Source organism: Sylvia atricapilla, chromosome Z (assembly GCF_009819655.1).
Source record: "Sylvia atricapilla isolate bSylAtr1 chromosome Z, bSylAtr1.pri, whole genome shotgun sequence".
NCBI classification, from domain to species: Eukaryota; Metazoa; Chordata; class Aves; order Passeriformes; family Sylviidae; genus Sylvia; species Sylvia atricapilla.
In genome coordinates, this window is record NC_089174.1 from 68,157,025 (window position 1) to 68,175,472 (window position 18,448).

The 18,448-nt window shown below is 55.2% G+C and overlaps 2 protein-coding genes across 2 annotated transcripts; one reads left to right on the top strand and one right to left on the bottom strand.

The window, feature by feature from the left end:
• Window positions 1–274: 274 nt before the first annotated feature.
• Window positions 275–3,379, bottom strand: LOC136374385 (killer cell lectin-like receptor subfamily G member 1). The gene is made up of 6 exons (XM_066339725.1): window positions 3,331–3,379; window positions 2,758–2,868; window positions 2,150–2,233; window positions 1,393–1,541; window positions 1,044–1,147; window positions 275–565 (listed from the first exon to the last, which is right to left on the bottom strand). Exons 1-6 carry the CDS (start codon window positions 3,377–3,379, stop codon window positions 370–372), a joined length of 693 nt encoding a protein of 230 aa, XP_066195822.1. The 3' UTR covers window positions 275–369.
• A 599-nt stretch (window positions 3,380–3,978) lies between these two features.
• Window positions 3,979–7,632, top strand: LOC136373861 (uncharacterized). Its single transcript, XM_066338875.1, has 7 exons — window positions 3,979–4,675; window positions 4,807–4,881; window positions 4,997–5,092; window positions 6,460–6,513; window positions 6,593–6,628; window positions 6,943–7,092; window positions 7,179–7,632. Exons 1-7 carry the CDS (start codon window positions 3,979–3,981, stop codon window positions 7,388–7,390), a joined length of 1,320 nt encoding a protein of 439 aa, XP_066194972.1. The 3' UTR covers window positions 7,391–7,632.
• The last annotated feature ends 10,816 nt before the right edge of the window (window positions 7,633–18,448 follow it).

Consider the following 18,448-nt stretch of genomic DNA (forward strand, 5'->3'; position numbering starts at 1 on the left):
GGCAATCACCACAATCAGAAAGGCCAGAGCTTTCATGGGACCTGTGCCAGCCTGCACAGGAGCTGCTTCACACCGTGGGGGTGCTTGGATTGCTGCTGGCTCAGTGCTGGCTCCTGGCCACAGAGCAGCAGATGCAAATTTCCACTCATCAGTCTTGCAATCGAGTCTGAGAGCTGGAAGATGCACCTCCGTCCTACCACCCACATAACCCAAACCCAGCTACAGTAATTGTCAGAATTTATTGGCAAAGTGCAGAGTTCCAGAGGGTAAAGAGGTCTGGGCCAGGAGGCAGCAGAGCCTGGGAAAGTCCATGCACTGGGGACAGCCAGAGAACAGGGTGGTGGCACAAGCTGGGGGTCACCACAGCCATCAGGGCCTCACACAGCTGTAGGTGGTGTTTCCCCAGAGGAAGGCAGGAGGTGAGGACTGGATCCACTGCAGGGTGGCTGCACTCTGCTTGCAGACCCATCTGAGGGCTTCCGTGCATGCACCACCCAGAAGTCCCAAACCTGACACCCTACCACAGGCCTGGAAAGATCTGGTGTAGCGCTGGATTGGGAAGATCCTGCAAGGGAAGGAGTGGGCTGAGATGGGATGGGCAGGAAGAACTGAGGCTGTCCCATCAGCAACTCCTGCACCTGGGGACCAGATACTGCACAGGGATGCTGTGGGGGCAAAGTTCACCCTCCCCATGGAACATTGTCTCCTGCCAGCCTCTTCCCAGTTAGGCCACATGCCCAGATGCCCCCAGCCCCATCACTCACAAAGTACCCCAGATCAATCCTAGCAGGGCTCAGCACAAACCAGACTGGGACCCTGCTTTTGCAGGATCCCCTGCAGCCCCTCACCCAGACAGAGTGTGGGCACCAGGGTAAGGCCCCTGCTAAATATGCCCCTTCCCTAAAATGCCCCAATGCAGTCCTGGAAAGAAAAGAGGTAGCCAAAGTACGCATCACATCCCTGCAGGCTTGTCCCCATCACCACCCCAAGCCCTGATGCTGGACCCTCAGCCCACCTATTTGGGAACAAACTGATAGCCTCACCCTTCCAGTGTGGTGCCATCCAGCCACTTCCAGTCAGACCTGAAGCCATCCTGCTTCAGCCCAACATGAAAAACATCCATGTTAGCCGTGCGCAACAGGAAAGCCTAGCACAGGAGAGGACCCACATGAGCCTCTAGGGGTGACATCCAGCCTAGCCACACAAGGAGGCTGTGCTGCACAGGCACAGCATTGCCAGCTCCCTGCCTGGAGACTGTGCTAGGCTTTGGGCTCATGGGCCAAGAAGCTGAGACAATGTTGTGCATGGGTGACTGCTGAGGGACCATGAGGTAGTCATCAGGACAGCCCAGTGCTCACAGGGAGTTGGACAGGTCAGGCTGGGTGCACTCACCAGGGTGGTGTTGGCTTGAATGGTGACCAGCTGTGCCCCTCTGGAACAGCAGTCCTCTCTGCTCTGCTCCCAGCTCTTTTTGGTAGAGGAGAAGTAGTAGCACTGCCCTGCATCCCAGAGCCAGCCAACTGGGCAAAACTGGCATCGCCCTGCACACCAGAAACACAGCAGGTGTGATGGGGCAGCTGGCAGGGGCTGCCACCAGCCCAAGGGACCAGGAGAGTGACGGCAGGCAGTCAGGGCAACAACCAACCCATTGTGTTTGCATGTCTGCCCCACAGAAACCACTCTGCGCTTGCCCTCACTTGGGAACCCAGCTCCAACCCACCTGTCCCACAGCCCTTGGAAGAGGGACTAGTTACAAGAGCATGCTGGCATTGAGCAGAGTGGGCAGCTGCGGGCTTGGGGACGTGATACAAACAGTTTCCAGTGTGCTGGGAAATCACTTAAGGTTTCAGCTACACCAGAAGCTGATGTCATCTGGCACAGGGATGCTGATGGCATCCATGAGCCTGGTGCTGGTGTTGTGCTCAGGTAACACTGAGCCATCTGGGATTATCTCTTCTAAAGGGGTCCCAGCCTGTTCAGCAGTGCTAGGGCAGCTCTCCAAGCCACAAACTGGGGGACAGGCAGTAAAGGTGAAGGAATATGTAGGGACAGAGCTCAGGGAAACATCCTCAAGTATGGGCAGATCCTGCTGCTTGAAAGAAGAAGGCACTCTCCAAACCTTATCCAGGAGCCTACCAGGCTCTCTTACCTTCCAGTGTCTGTTTCCCATAGCTGGAGCTCTCCTCTATACTCCAGAGACTGTGTGTGCAGCTTGTTTGTTGTTGCACTGAATCTACAGCAGAAGAGCATAGGTGTGTCCCAGCAACTCTGGGCTCCTGCTCCCAGCAGCACCCAGTGTTCTCTCCCACAGGACAGCTTCATGGTGGTAGGTGAGGTGTCTCCTGTTTTAGGTACACCAAGTGTACCAAGGTCCTTGCATATTTTGCTGTGCTTGGGAGCCCTCCACGCAACAGGCTTTTCTGGGAAGTGCTGCTGTCTTTTATTTCAGTATCAGTGCTCTCCCTCCTGCCTTTCTTTCACTGCCATGTGATGGAGTGTCTGTCCCCATGCCCACGCTGTCACCCCAGCTTTCTTTCCCAGCCACGTATGTGGTGTCTTGCATCACCCATTTTCCTGCTTGCCCCAGAACCCTCAATGCCCTCAGCCCAGAACCCTCAATGCCCTCAGCCCCAAGCAGAAGGGTCCAGCTCCACGGCGAAGCTGCAGCTCAGACTTAGTACACAAGTGCTATGGTGTCAGCCCTGACCCCCAGGACCCCATCTGCAGAGATCAAGGCACTGGATGCCAGGTACTTACAGTGGAAACTAAGGCTGACAAGGATGATTTGTGCCAGAAGGAGCATCAGGGAGAGAAGACTCAGGCTGAGGGCTGCCCAGCACCAGGGCAGGCGCACTCGCTGCTGAGGAGCTGAGAAAAGGAGTTAACATAGACTGGGGGGCAGGGGACTTGGAGGGAGCAGGGGGGAACCTTGAGCCAGGAAATGTCAAGGTGGGATGTCAAACCAGGAAACACCAGGTGGGATGTTAGGAAGCAGTGAGGGGCTGTGGGGAAAGTAGGGGGGAGCCCATTTGCAGCAGTTTAATCGTCCTAGAAATCATCTCCCCGCACGCAATGCTTGGCAGGGAGCAGCAGAGAGGTGAAATGTCTGTGCTGTGGCATGGGGGTGTAGTGGGCATTCCTTGCCCTTGCGTCCCTCCTGCCCGAGAGGAGGCAGTCTGCAACAGGGCTGGAGAGAAGCTGTTTGAGAGAGGACACCCAAAGAGAGGGAGTGGGGGGAAGAGGTCTGGGAGGACATTTTTGAGAAATGCAAAGGGCTGCAGGAGGGCAGAGAACCCACTGAGAGAGCTGGGGAGCTGGGGGAGCTATTACCTGGTGTAGGAGGAAAGCGCAGGTCAGCGTATATGACACCCTCTTCCATCCCTTCCTTGGTCTCCTGCTTTGCAGCCCACAGGGGCAGCAGCAACTCTTTCCCAGCCCAATTTTTCAGACGAGTGTGATGCAAAATGGAAAGTGTCACTTCCTTGTGGGGTCCCTAGAGGCACCACCTGGGACAAAAGTCTGGGGGCGTGGTGGGACTGCCAGACACTTGGGGCAAGGGGCAGCCCCGTTGAGGCCAGCATCCCGGCACCCCAGCAGGAGGGAACCACACACTCCTAGCTTTGGGGCAGCAAGAAGTGGGAATGGCTCCTGGCTCAAACATGCAACCAGGGCTGGGGGAATTGTAAAGGACTTTAAGGGCCCCTCTCCATCTCTCTTGTAATCCTTCTGGTACTTAAAGTCTCCTCAGAACCTTCTCTTCTCCGGGTCGAACACGTGTGGCTCTCTCGGTCTGATCTGCCCTAGGAACTGCAAGGGAAGACTGGGTATCTTTGGCGAACAGCAAACATTCCCATGCCCCTCTCTCCAAGGAGCAAGGCTTTGTTTGTTTGTTTGTTTGTTTGTTTGTTTGTTTTAAATGGGACTGCAGCGGCCCAGCGTCCAGGGATGCCGTGATGGCCCTATCTGCCATGCTTTCGTATGGGGGACCGGCAGAGTACCCCGAACCCCCGGCAGCCTGCGGGCAGACAAAGACCGGCTCCGAGCCGGCGGCTTTCACTGCGGGAAGACATCTCGTCCAGGACTACATTTCCCAGCGGCTCCTGGCGGCACTGCAAATGCTCCATGCGGTGCCCTACCCCTTCCGGCAGCTCGCGGCGCGGGCACATTCCGTGCGAGCCCCGCAGCGGCTCCCGATGTGACCGGCGCGGATCCCGGGGCAGCTCCCTGCGGCCCCCGCCGTGGGACATCCTGCCGGTGCCCCCGCTGGAGCGCAGGGCCGAGCCCCGCCGCCGGCCCGGGCCCCAGCGGTCCCGGGCAGCCCCGCCTCGGGCCGGCAGCATGCCCCGGGGGCGAGCCTGGACGCAGGCGGAGGTCAGCGAGCTCCTGTCGCTGGTGGTGAAGTCGGGGGAGACCGCGCTGCTCATGGGCTCCACGTCGCGGCCCAACGAGGCGCTCTGGCAGGAGATCTCCCAGGGTCTGACGGCGGCCGGCTACGGGCGCAGCGTGGCCCAGTGCCGCTCCAAGTGGAAGGCGCTCAAGCAGGCTTTCTACTCGGAGCGGGAGACGCGCCAGAAGGCAGGACGCCCCTCGTCCCGGCTGCCGCCGTACTACCGAGCCATGAAGGACATCTGGAACGCAGCCGGGAAGCCCGTCTTTGGCGAACGGAGGATGTCAGGTGGGTGCTGGTGACGGACGTGTGGGCGTAGCAGGTGGCTAGACGTGGGGTGCTGATGGAGCACTGGTGCTGATGGGTGCTACGTGCGCACCCAGGGTCTGTTGATGGTGATGGTCTTTCTCTTCCCCTAGATGTGGTGAAGCTACCCTCCAGAAAGCGCAAGTCACCCCTTGCCGGACAGTCTCCATCCTCATCAGAGCCACCAGGTACCCATGGGCTCAGGCAGCCAGAGTGGGGCTTGTCCTGGCTGCGAGGTGGCAGACACCCCTCTTTCCCCAGTTCTTGAAGCTCTTTTCTGCACCCCTTCATATCCTTCTGCAGAGCATAATGTTGATGGGAACATCCCCAGCACTCTCACCCATGCTCCAGCACTGGTGACACCGATGCTGCAGTGTGCGAAGGATGAGCCAGAGAATTGTAAGTACTGAGCTGCCCTGCTGCACTGAGCTGCATGGCCACAGCTCCAGCCCAAGCCCATGCTTGCATGATAGGAGTGGGAGGCTAAGAGGATGAGGGGATCCATCACGTGTCCCTCAGCAGGGATGTCAGTGAGGGATGTGGAAGGCTGACCTGGAACAGAAACTGGACAGAGCTAAGAGAATGAAATAGGTATTTGTTTAAAGGCCTTTAAGGATACACCTTGGGCAGTACAAGAGCCTGGCCAGGGCTACATCCAGGGTGGACCCAAAATGGTAACAAAATGGACAACTGGTCACAAGGTTCTACATACACTTTTATAAGGTTTGGTCCATTTGCATATTAGGGTTTAATTGTCCGATAACACCGTCAGGTTCTGAAGTCTCATACTTGTCTTCCCTCTTCAGTCCACCATTTTTTATGCTTTTGGGCCTGAAACTTGTATTCATTTTCCTTGGTTTTCAGCGGGAAAAGGATTTGTTTACCTACTTTGTGAAGAGAGCTTACTAACACTTAATATGAGGCTCAGAACTACACACTTAGGCAGCACAGAATCTGAAAAACATGAAAGCTAAAATTCAAGGCATCAGGTGTGTTTGGACTTCTGCCTCTGCAGGCTTTGGCTCCAAACCAGCCCCAGAGCATGTGGGGATGGAGATGGCTGGGGATAGGGCAGGAGGGGGTCCCAGCCTGAGGGCATGGCAAGGCTGCTGGCTGCCCTGTGGCAGATCATGAGGTGAAAGGTCTGGAAGGGGCAGTGGCCCTTCTACAGTGCAGGGATCTCATGGCCGGTGACATTTCAGGGCATGTGACTCCTTTTCCTTCAGCAGTTCCTGGCTCCTTAGTTGCCCAGTAACACCATAAAGCTTCAGATGAGTTTGGGTTGTATATGAGAGCCAGAGCTGCCTGCAGCTGCCCTGCTCTTCAGCCCACCCACATGCATATCCTGCATACCCCTCACTGTTCACACTCCCGGGGATTAGGCACTGAGGTGATGTAGGATACATCTCTGAACCCGGTTTGTGTGGGCACACTGGGTAACTACCTTCTGTCTCCCCAAATTCCCCCTGCAGTTTCAAGTGGATGTGGGATTCTCCTTCACTTCCAGTCCTAGTTCTGTTATGTAGCGTTGCTGCACTCTGCTCCACTGGTGCTGCCTTCCAGCCCAGAGGTGGCTGCATTGCAGCGGTGGGTGAGTGACTCCTGCTTTTGTACCTAGCTCTGAAATACATTGGGACCTCTGGAGCTTGGCTAGGGCATGTCAAGTTGAGGGGCTGGCTGGGGCAAGCCCAGCAGACCCCAGGCTGCTGGTGATCCACCAACAGGTCCTTTCAGAAGGTGTATCTCTCCTCTCTGCTTTCTCACAGCAGCTGGTGAGGACCACATTACTGGAGTGCCACCCACACTCCCTGCCATGCCACGTAAGGCTTTCCTTGACCTACTCAATCCAGTAAACCCCCTCAGCCCCACAAGCAGGGTCTGATATGGTTCTCATTGCAGATGCCAGTTCCTGCTTCCCTCTCATCTTACAGCTGGGTGAGTACCAAGCCCTGGCTACCATGCTTGTGTGCCCTGGGACAAGAGGTGGCTACAGCTCACAGGCTGTGTCTGCTCTCCTTGAGGCTGTCACATTAACTTGAAGCAGGAAGGAACCGAGGGAAGGGCCAGTAAGTGTCTGCAGCTTTGAGCAAGTCCTTGTGCACCAGGGCACAACTCCATCCTGTCCTGCCAGTGAGAAGGGCATGGGAACTCAGAGGCATTACCTTTCCCAGGGTTCTGTGTCGTAGTCAAGCTAAATTTGGGGCTTGCATCACTCTTGTTGTTTCCTCCATGCCAAGCTTTCCTGACAGGTTTTCCTGGTGAGACATCGCAGAGCCCTGGGATGGAAAGAAAACATGAAATGCTGCCACTGGATGCTGCAGCCACAGGCTCCCATGGGACAGCAGCCATGAGCGAGCAGCCAGCAGCAGCTGAAGATGCATCAGACGCATGCCTGCATGGTGGGTGCTCCCTGCAGCTTCCCTACAGCCTCACAGGAAGCTCTTGGAGCCATGGTGAGGTGCTACTGACCCCTCTCTCACTGCAGGGCCTGGTGTGGCAGGCTTGCTCCATAGTGTCCAGCATCTGCTGGTGGAGATCCTGCAGACATCACGACAGCAGCAGGCACTGCTGGAGAGCCTGGCCAGCAGCACATCCTCCCACCTTCAGCACCTCTCCCACAGCCTCGAGCAGGTGGGTGAGACCCTGCACCAGCTCCTGCTCCGTCCACAGACCCATCGTGGCCCCACTGGCTGCTAAGTCCTCCATGTGACCCTTTTGAGGGTGTGCCCTACTCCCCTGGCACTCCCCACACTTCCCCATATCACAAAGAGGAGCCTCAGCTGTTGCCAGGTGCATTTCCCCATGAGTGCACCATCACTGGCCCCAGCAACAACAGCTTTGCTACACAGCCATGGCACAAATCTTTTCGTCAGAGGTTCCAGATATTTTGAAAGTTTATACTAGAGAGACAGTCTAATAAACTTAAAAACAGCTTTTTACACAGCGGTGGCAACTGACCTGTTCTTTCCCCCTCTCTGGGGAATGTTCACCTTCTCACTTTCGAGATGAGCATGAGGGGAACTCAGCTATTTACAGAACCCTGAGAAACTCCCAACCCACACAGCACAGGATAGATGTAATTTTCTACCCTTTACAGGAGCATCTGGGCTGGACATCATGCCTTCCTTGGGGAATATGCTGCTAGGCTGTGGAGCAGAGCAGGGCCGCTGCCAGGAGTGAAGGCCAGGAAGGCCAGGCTGCATCCTGCTCCAAGGGAAGAGGCTGGGGTGGGTGATGCTGTGCTGGGGAAGCAGTGTGTGCAGCCTGTAGTGTCCAGGTCCTTGGCAAGTTTCTTCCAGGGGACAATCTGGGGCTTTCACAGCCAGTGCTGTGCACTTGCCGCATGATCTGGTGAGGTCCTCCTGCTCCTCGAGGGATGCTCCTGCTTCAGTACATGGATCATCATCAGGTAACAGTAGCTGCAGACATGCCATGGCATGTTGTGCCTAGAAAAGGGGCCTCTGGACTCTTGTCTGGACCCCACCATCTGCACCAGTTTGTGCACATCCTCCATGGGGATGAGGCAATGTGCTGTCTGCCTCCAGAATCTCTTTGCCTCATCCAGGGCCACATCGTGTAGACATCATGAAAATGATCCTGCCGTGCCAGATGCCACTTGCTGGAGGGCTGGCAGGTGCCCTGCCGCTTCTCCCAGAAGAGGAGGGAAACCATGTAGAGGCCAGTCCATTCCAGATCAAGCCTGGCCAGGAAGGTGGGCAAGCAGTTGTCTTAGTTTGAAAGACAGGTGTCTGCCAGGGAAAGCCAGAGCCTCCCTTAAAATGGAGATTGTAAACCCCTGTTGCTGTTAGGGACACAAAAGAACCACGCTCAGTCAGGTTGAGGTGAGGAGTGAAAAGAAGGACAGTTTATTATGATTTGGGGTTTAAATAGGATTTGGGATTTGATCAAGGATTGGAAGATGAGAGGAACACCTTTCTGACCCCAGTGGTCAGTTTAGAAGTCCATTACAGAAAGTAATGAAAACAATCTACTTTGTTTATGGTAGATGCATGAGAATCTCCACTAGAAATATGTAAACAATTATCAGAAGGCTGAAAATCAGGGCAACAAACCTCCTCCCTCCAAATTATTATAATTTTTAAATTAAGGGGTCTCAGACAAAGGTATGGGGATAGGAATAACTGTTCTTGACTAGTATGTGTAACAAGGCAAACAAAACAACTACACCATTAACAACACAACAGAACCACGCACCTCATGAGGACCTTCTCGGCTGGGATGGGAAGGGATGAAGGAGAGGCTTTGCTTGACAAAACCCCAGGGCAGTGTGATCCCGGTGCCCCTGCAGGACTCTGGGGAGCACCAGGCTGGAACGGCAGGAACGAGCAGGAACCCCGGGCTGGTGGGTGGGATGTACCAGAAGCTCCAAGGCGGTGGCTGGAGCTGTGGGGATGTCTGGGCAGGGCAGGGGCTGTGGGGCTACAGCGCAGCAAAGGCCCAGGGCAGCGCCGGAGGAGCGGCAGGGGTGGGACAGCGGCTCCCGCAGGGCAGGAGAAGGCCAGCTCAGAATTCCTGGTCGCACGAGCAGATGGTGGTAGGTCCCTAGGACTGGGCTCCATGGTGATAGTGAATTCTCCCCACAGTAGCAACAGCCTGACCTTCCGATGTGAGAGCGCAGCTGCCCCCGGCCCCGTCCTTTAGCTGCCCTCAAAAATCGGGTGTCTTCCCCCTCCGAGAGAAAGCTCCCACGGAGGAAAGAAGTGTCACCAGGTGCTACAGGTCCTGTCGTCTGGCCACTTCTTTTGTATCCACAAGTACCCAGTAGTTAGTTTGGTAGCAACTTACAGGGAAAAAGTCTGTAAGTAAAAAAGAAACAAATTAACCCCCAACAGCAGTCCATGTTTAAGCAATTGCCATCCCATCTTGAGGATGTATGGATGATGGATCCACTGCCTGGATGCCATGCATGACCTTCAGGGTGAGGTTGCAGTACATGTCCCTGTAGCTCCCTAGCTACATGCCCCTGAACTCCTGCCCTTACCACTGCACACCCTGGCCCATTGCCTGCCCCAACATCTTCCAAGAGCTTGCCAGGGCACCCCACGTCTTCCAGGTGCTCATGGCAACTGACTGGAGCACCCCATGTGTCGCCAAGCTGTGGAGAGGGACCAGGGTCACAGTCACAGGGCCCAATAGCTAGGTGGCAAGTAGGAGCAGCGGGTGTCACAGCAGAAATGAGCAACAATGTCACAGTCCAGACATCATCTGGCAGGGGAGAAACATGGGCGGGTAGTGCTGGGAAAGCCTGTGGCCCTCCTGGCACTGTCCCTCATCCCATACCAGCTGTGCCATACCCTGGGTCGAAGAGAAAGGCATGCCACAGAGGCACGCTGGCCCCATGATGCAGTGGGCGGGGAGCTGCGGTCTGCGGGGGGCTGCTGGGAGCAGGGCCAGCCCTGGTGGGCATGTTGCTCCCACCACTGCATATAAAACATCCCCTGTGCTCCCAAGCAGGAGCAGAAATGCCTGGCTGCTGGCCAGCAGCCGGGCCCCAAGCCTCACAGTGATGGGGCCACTGCCTGCAAGCATCTCTGCCCTGGATTTCTCTTCCTGGGACCTATCAGTGTGGCAGAAGAGAAGAGAAAGAAGAGGAAGAGGACAAGGACGAGGAGAGAAAAGAGAAAGGTGAGGTCTCCCTTTCTGAGTGCTGCTTGCACTAGTGAAGTTGCAATGGCTGCGCTGTGGTTGTCCATGCTCCACACTTGCCTTGCTGTGCTCTCTATCATTCCCACTGGTTGCCATATAGTACTCCCAATCAGCCTGCTATGATCCCCATCATCCCACCACACTCCCCAGCATCTGGGCTTGCTCTCTGCCATTCTGCCATGCTCCTCACTTGAGTCTACACCTACTCCTTCTAGCCCTGGGACGCCACAGCCGCATTCCTTCAGTTCTGGGGTGCTCTCCGTGCAGGTCCCTGGCAGGAGGTGAAGGGCAGTTAGGGGCCCTCTGGGATGGGAGTGCAGGAGGGGGCTGACTGCTGAGGAGCGTGGTGTTCCAGCCGGGGCTGGGAACGGGGGGATGTCCTGGGGGCTGCAGGTCAGCGGTGCACGGGATAGCAGCAGAGGTACAAGCGGGACACAGCCATGTGCTAACACATAATGTTAACTGAGTGTACATAACGATGTGAGGTACTGGGAACCGGGGGTTTCAACGGGGGGTGAAATGGGGTGCAGTCAGAGGGGCAGGGCATTACAATGAGGGGTGCAATGAGGGGTGCATTGAAAGGGGGCAGTGGGGCGTACCGTGGGGTGCAAGGGTGGCAGTGAGAGGTGCAGGAGTTGCAGTGAAGTGCAGTGGGTGGCACTGAAGGGTGCAGAGGGGTGCCGGGGGTGCAGCAGGGAGGCGGTGGAGCGGCAGAGGGGTGCAAAGGGGATGCACGGCGGAGCGGTGCGGGCGCCAGGGATCGCGATCTCCGGGGCGCATCTCCCTGCCCATCCGTGCGGGGCGTGACCTGGCTGGAGTGACAGCTCAGCGGCCAATAGAGACTCGGAAAGGAGAGGGTGGGCATGTCTGGCCACCCAATCGCAGAGACCGTGATGGGAGGGGGCGGGGCTTCCCGGGACGTCGCGGGGCGTTGCCGGTCGGGGCCGGGCCGCCGCTGCTGCGGGCGGATCCGGAGCCTCGGGGGCTCTTTGGCTCACCGCCTCCTGCGTGCAGGGGGCTGCTGGGCAGCCGTCAAGTGTCCTGCCGGGGCCAGGCTGTGGCACTCGCACGGCACCCTGCACTCCTCCGCAAAGCATGCCATGCCTCAGGCTTCCCGTGCCCCCTGCTCCGCTCCAGCTCGTGCTCAGGGCCGTGCCAGAGGGGCGGTGGGGCAGGGCTGGGCAGCAGCCTCTTCCCAGCGAGCCCCGAGACCTGGGATGCCGTGCAGGTGGCGGTTCCAGCAAGGCTGACAGGCTGATACAAGGGGATGCAGGTGTGGAAGCGTTTGAGATGTACGCGGCCGTGGCCTTTCCTCGGGGTGTCCATCACAAGCCCTGCGTGGTGAGACCCTCCCCACATGCACGTGTGTCTGCTCTTGCAGGGCTGGAATGAGAGCCAGGAGGACGCAGGAAAAAGGGGTGGACTTCTTTTGGGGCATGCAAGATCTTCTCCAGGCTAGAAATAAAAGTGAAAGCACCAGCATGCCTCAGCAGGATTTCAGTGTTGCTGTCTGGTAGCCCAGGGACATTTAGGGTGCTGCTCTGGACAGCCTGGGCATGCAACTCCTTCTGCCTCTGTCACACACAACAGGTTGCAACAGAGCAGCTGAAACCTGACAGCCATCTGCCAGGACAGCTAGAATGGATCCCTGGGGTGGTGAAGGGTAGAGGGGGAGGATTTTCCCCTGTTTTTAACCCGTTCTGGAACAAGTCAAAGCTGTACCACTCTCCTGATCCTCTCCCTCCTGTATGGCCTGTCCCAATCCAGACCCTATGTTTAGTATCTAGAACTGAGATAATAAAGTTGTTACCTGCCAGTGGCAGCAAGGTCTTTGCCCCTGTACCTTGCTCCTGGCCAGCATACTGTGACCTGGAGGTGGTGCTCTGTGCCCACTTGAGCCCAGTCCCATCTCGCAAACCTGGGTTACAGGTAGTGTGACCCCAATGAGTGCCCTCAGAGCAGCTTTGGGCTTTGTCTGTAGTTGGCTGCTAATAACTGAGTGCTCAGTCCTGTGTCTTTCCTATTGCATTAGCCACTCCTCTTCTCTTTCCTGCCCCAAAGAGTGCCCCAAGGCCTGGGGTGACCTGGTGAGGGGTACATAGACCCCCTGGCAACAGCTCACCCTGCAGCCCAGCTCCAGTGGCCACCCTGATAAAGCCCCTGGCCACAGCAAAAACGCGAGGTGTTTGCATTAGAAACAGGACATGGCTCTTGAGTCTTACAGAATCTTTCTCATAATCTCCAAATATTGTAGGAGAGGTTTACCATGGGGGGATGTGACTCCCACCAGCACCCTGCACACGCACCGCCCCTGCATCCTCACGCCACTCCCTTTGCCAATGGTCTGTGTTCACATCTCAGTCCTCTCTCCTAGGTTACTGGATGCCCAGCCTGCTGTCAGGGATGGGTCTGCAGCCACTCAGGCAAGGTGTCCAGAGGAGTGGATGCCATTGGCTCTCAGGCAACCCCCCTGGCCTTTTGCCCCTTCTCTTTTGCACTTACCTTTAAAAACGTGATGTTTTTCAATGGAAATAGAATCACTTTCACCAGCAGCTATTAGTTCTTTATATGTGGAACAGAAGGCATTGACAGAGTGTTCAGGCTCATGGACATGACCTGGAGGTCTCACATACTACAAAACAGCACCCAGAATCTCCCCTGCCAAACAACCATCCAGATGGGATGCAGCACAGCATGGATTAGGCAGAGGTATAATTCCAAAATCCAGAACTAAAGTGAAGCAGGAGAGGGTGTCTAAGGACAAGGAAAGGAAGCTGCTTTGATGTGTATCAGGATGTTTATCTTGATATCAAAAGCCCTAGTTCTCTTTTTTAATGAAGTGGCTCCTCTCTTTGAAGTGGATCCTCCTGTGTTGTGCATGGCTGCAGCTCAGGGAGATCCTGCACATCCTCCTCAAACATTAATTTTTCTCTTGTGATTTGCCTGAAAATGATGAGACTAAAGTGAAAACTCAGGGATGAGGGCAGCCAAGCTGCCTTTGGACCTGCCAGACAGAGGACGGGATCAGATGGGTTTTTGAAGGCAGGTTGAAGGCAAGGTGCAGGGAAGATGCTGTGTCTGGGAGCACTTGGCACCTCCCTGCAGCAAGTACAACCTCGCAGTGTACAAACATTTATGAGGTCCTTTGAGAGGAGGTGGGTGTTGCTCCAGGTCCTCCCCCACAACAGGGAAGAAGCCTCCAGCTCAGATTATCCACCTTCCCAACAGGAGATGACTTCATTAGTTAATTAGAACAACAATCCTCATGGGTTCATCTGGGATTTTTTGTTGTGCTGGCAGGAGAATTGCTGACTGTAGGCAAGCCCTGGGGCAAAGCTTCTCAGGAGGACTTGGCAAATGGAGCCCTCAGGGACTTACCTCCCTTCCTGCTGAGCCAGGAGTCTCTGGATTGCACTTGTTCCAAACCCATTTAATTTCAGCCAAAAACATTCCTCTTCAAAATGCAGAGCCTTGTGTTTTAGCTGTGGAGGTGATGAAGCATATTTATGTAAAGTAAGAATAATCTGTAATATTCCTCTCTTTGTAGGCACCTCTTGCAGTCCAACGGAAAGCTTCAATATGATTTCTTTAATGCAATCTCCACTGAGAGCTTTGTTCATACATAACAACATATTGCTTAGCACTTAGGACTCAAGGGAAATTTTAGTGATAGTGTTTGAGTGGGGGGAAATGATTTTTAAGGGAAAACTTTAATCTGCAAGCCATAAAAGGTTTGCATCCTATGGACAACATTCTCAGCCTCTGCTAACATGATTTTATCTTCCTCTGCAGGCTTGCTTCTCAAGATAAATTTATCCAGGACTGCATTTGGTGTAACAGCTTGATTTCTGTTGGTGCAAGGCTGATTTCTTACAAGAGCAACTGCCTTAATTTTCTACCAGTTGACAGCAAGCACAGCTGCATTTTGTACTTGTAGACCACGTCCTTGCAATCGCTGCCCTTCCTCTGCTCACCAGCCAGGATGTGACAGGGCTGTTTCTGTGGGCCGTAGATGTCTGCTTTGGGGATAGAAACACTTGACTTCTTTGTCCTAACAGAAAGAGCTTGCAGGACTCGCAGATCCTACCCCAAGATTCATCCAAAGAGATAGATATGAGCTGCAGCACCCTGATGCACCCCAGGACATTCCCAAACTCTCATTGCTATGGCAACAATTTAGCAAATTTAGCACTGCAAAATTATTTGCAGTTTTAAGCTGTTGCCAAGATCTTCCTCAAAGGTTCTTTGGGGGCTGTTTTGCTCTGGTTTTTCATGTAACCTTCCCCCTGCTTTCATGTGCTCTTCATTTGCACAGCTCCCTTTCTTGAGGAATGACCTTTCCCACCCATTTGCTCACTCTGCTCCTTGGCCATGCTGGCCTTGCAAATCTTGTTAAAGGACGTGTTCATTTACTGGAAGTCTCCAGCATGCGGATCTGAGTAGTTCTCATGCTGTCTGCAGGCAGTCTGCCCCCCTGGCTCCTCTATTAATTTCTCTTAGCAAGCTCCCTGATTTCTATGCAGTTCCCTTGATGAAGTTAAGCACGACTCAAGTGGTTTTTCTGCTCGATAGAGCAGGTCTTCAATAGCCCTCTTTTAATTGCCAGGGATAAAGTCCTGAGTCCAGTTCCCCCCACAGGTTTCCCCACCAACCTCTCTGAGAAACTCAATTAACAGCAGCTGAAAATCATGATGCCTTGCATCACCTCCATATTTTCCTGATTTCCCATGTCTCAGTGTCCCCCTTTCCTGTCTGCTGCTCCCTTGCAGCCATGTGACCATGGCAGCTGCTCTGTGTCCCTTGACACATTTTCCCTGCAATGCTCTGGTCCCTGTGGGTACAGTCAAGCATTTTGTCCTCATCTCCAAGGCCCCTGAAAACCCCTACCCTCATGCCAACTCGAGCATGCCCTACCACCCTTCTGTTTCACTTTTCCAGGTGTTGTGACCTGATGTGCAGCTGGGAAAATGCTAGCTCTCAGTACCCTCAGTCCTCCTGAGAACCCCTTGTCCCAGGTCTTGGCTGACTTTGTCATGCTCAGCTCTGTCTCAGTTCTATGGGACAAGTACTCATGGCAGGCTGTTTCTCAGGAACAGGGCTCTGGAGAGATGCCCCATGGCACTGGAGCTGGCCTTTCCCCATATGTATCTGTATCTCCCACTTGTGAGTGCCTGGCTCCCGCTTGGTCACCCAGCATGCAGCAGACTGGGGCTGGAGCTTTGGGGGATCCTGATCCCATCCCGTAAAGGCTGGTAATGGCAGCAGGGAGGGTAAGATCTGGAGCTAGGGCATGGGGACGAGTGAGCAAGCAGGCTGAGCATGGGTTACCCCAGGGAAAACAGGGTCCCTTTGCATGCACAGAGCTGCTCCCTCAGGCTGCCCAGGGTGCAGGCACTGCCTGGAAGGCTGAGGGACAGCCAGGGACTGAGCAGGGCAGGCAGGTCCAATGCCTGTGAGCTGTACAGTGGTGCTAGCCATGGGTGATGGATGGGTCTGTGTGGGGAGGGCAGTCAAGCCTTGCTACTCTGATGAGAAAATCATCGGGTGGCTGCAGGGTGCTTCAGGCAAACTGCAAAAATAAGAGAGCAGCCAGGGCGTTCTCTGAGCCCTTCATCATCCCCAGAGCGGCACAGTGACAGCCATGTCCGGCCAGGGAGCAAGCTCTGTCTGTATCCGTCATGGGATTTACATTGACTGAGGTGGAAAGGCTTCGCCTCCCTGGGGTCTGGCAGCACAGTGAACAGGAGGGGTGAGGACTCTCAGGGCAGCTATAGGGGATCTGTTGCCTCTAGACCCAGGATTTCATGAGGATACAAGGAGAAAATGCTGAGGTGGGGACAACAGAGTTACACATCCCTCCCTACACACTTGCCTGGGGACTCACCAAGCCCCAGATGACCAATCTAGTGACACCATCAGCTACCCTTCCACCCACACCTCTCAGTCACGGTGGTTAGCAAGGGGTACAGCACCCTTGTGCATCCAGAGAGACCCCAAAACCTTGGACCTCTCACCAGCCCCCACCCGCTGCTGCCTGGTCAGGCACATATGGGCAGGGAGTGGAGGAGGAGGCCAGATCCTGCCTGCATGCACGCAGTCTGCTGCAGGGCTCAATAATTCAGGCCTGACACATTAAAGTTGCATGGCATGCAATTGCCATCTGCAACGACAGACTGCGTCAGGGCTGCTGAGTGATGAGTTCAGACAGCAGGCATTGAGCAGGCAGTGGTGGGAGGATCCAGCAGCCCCCGAGGGGGGCAGAATGAGGGCAACAGGCAGAACACCTCTTTAGTGCAGATTAGGGGTGAGGAGGTTGTGGCAGGAAGCACAATACCAGTGTTTGGGATGCACATTTCCAAGAAACTTGTGCTGGAGCAGTGAGTGCATGCCCAATGGCACTGACAGCCCGGCAGGCAGGATGGAGCTCGATGCAGGAGGCTGAATCTAGGTGATATCGGGTGATAGTTCCCAGGGCTGCTGCCTTCTCATGCATCTCCTATGTCTCCTGCATCCTACCTGTCAGGACAGAGGCTATGAAGGCTTCTGCTGCCCCACACACCAAGTCAAAAACCCTACCCAGCTCTGTCTGTCCTTAGGTCCCTGCCACCACCTGACATGATATGGCTTGAATCCCTCCCATTCCTCTCCAGCATTGAGGAAGCAAAGCTCTTCATTGTCTGTTCCAGGAGTTGGTTGCCATGGGGATGTCAGATGTACCTGGCTGTTATAGGGATACTGTTGCCATGGTTATGTGGTTGCTGTGCCTGGTAGAGGCAGGGATTGAACATCGGGAAAGCTGTTTACACTCTGGTGATGGGAATCACAAAGACCCCAACTCTCTGAGCAGGAGGGGAAAGCAGGAGAGTCCAGCCTTCACCCCAAGTGCATCCTTATGGGCCAGAGGCTGGAGGCTATGGGGAACCATGACAGAAAATCTCACTAGACCCACAGGGATGAACACACTAGTGCTCCCGACCTTGCAACAAAGGAGGGGTGACTGAGGGGAATTGGAGTCTCCCATGGTGTGCCCCAGCATGCTCCCAGACAGGCTTGGTGGGAGAAGCACACGCACCTACTGTGCTGGGTGTCCCGTAGGAGAGACCTCCTTCTCCGTGCTTGGTGCCTGGAGCAGTGAGCAAAAAATCCTTCTGTCCTGCAGTACTGTGTGCTCTGCACTTGAAATGCACCGAGCTGTGCCCCGAGCTGTGCTTGCCTCCTAGCCAAGGGAATGGGTTCCTGTCCACCCTGGGACTGGGAGATGAAGTGAGAATGGGGATTCCCAGCTCTCAGCAGGCAGCTCACGGGCCCCTAGGGACGAGCTGGGCTGGCAGCGATTGCCTGGATTCCCTCCAGTGCTGCTTCGCCAAGCTCCCTCCCAGGCAGGGCGGTCAGATGCGTGGCCTGTCCTTGAGATAAAAAATGCAGTTGCAGGTTTAATTAAAAGGAGAGGGAGCTCTGAGCCACACCAGCAGCCCAGAAAAGCAGAGTCTAGCAGAGCTGGTGTGTGGCTCCTCCAGGCTTTCCTGGACAGCTCTCCTGGCTAAAACCCCTGCTCACCTCTTCCAGGACCCCTCAAGGGTCCAATCCCATGTGTGTCACCCCCATAGTGTCTGCTGTGGGGCAGGCCAGGGGCTGTGCATCTGCTTGCAAAGGGGACAGCTCATCCCACCACTATCTCTGTAATTGTAGTCTTCAAAAATTTGGCAAGCAGCAGGTTTGCACTTCAGCCCTACAGCAGTGAGACAGGGGATGAGGGATGGGTAAGGATGCTGCATGCAGCTCTAACACCTCCATGAAACTGAGGTGCATTGGTGTAGAACAAGCTGCCAGTGGGGTCCAATTGGACTTAATTAAAAATTAATCCTTAATCTGCTACCTGGCCAGACCAGACAGGACATTCTGTATGCCAGAGAGAGGGGTGGAGGGTGAGCTCAGAGGAGAAGAGTGGCAGGTGCAGGTTCCCCAGTCCTTGTACAAGGACTGGGGCTCCTGCCCCAGTACTGCACAGCACATCTCCACACGAGGCTGGCTTCCCATGGGCAAATCCTACACCAAGGCCCAGAGACAGCAAACCCCTGAACCCACCAG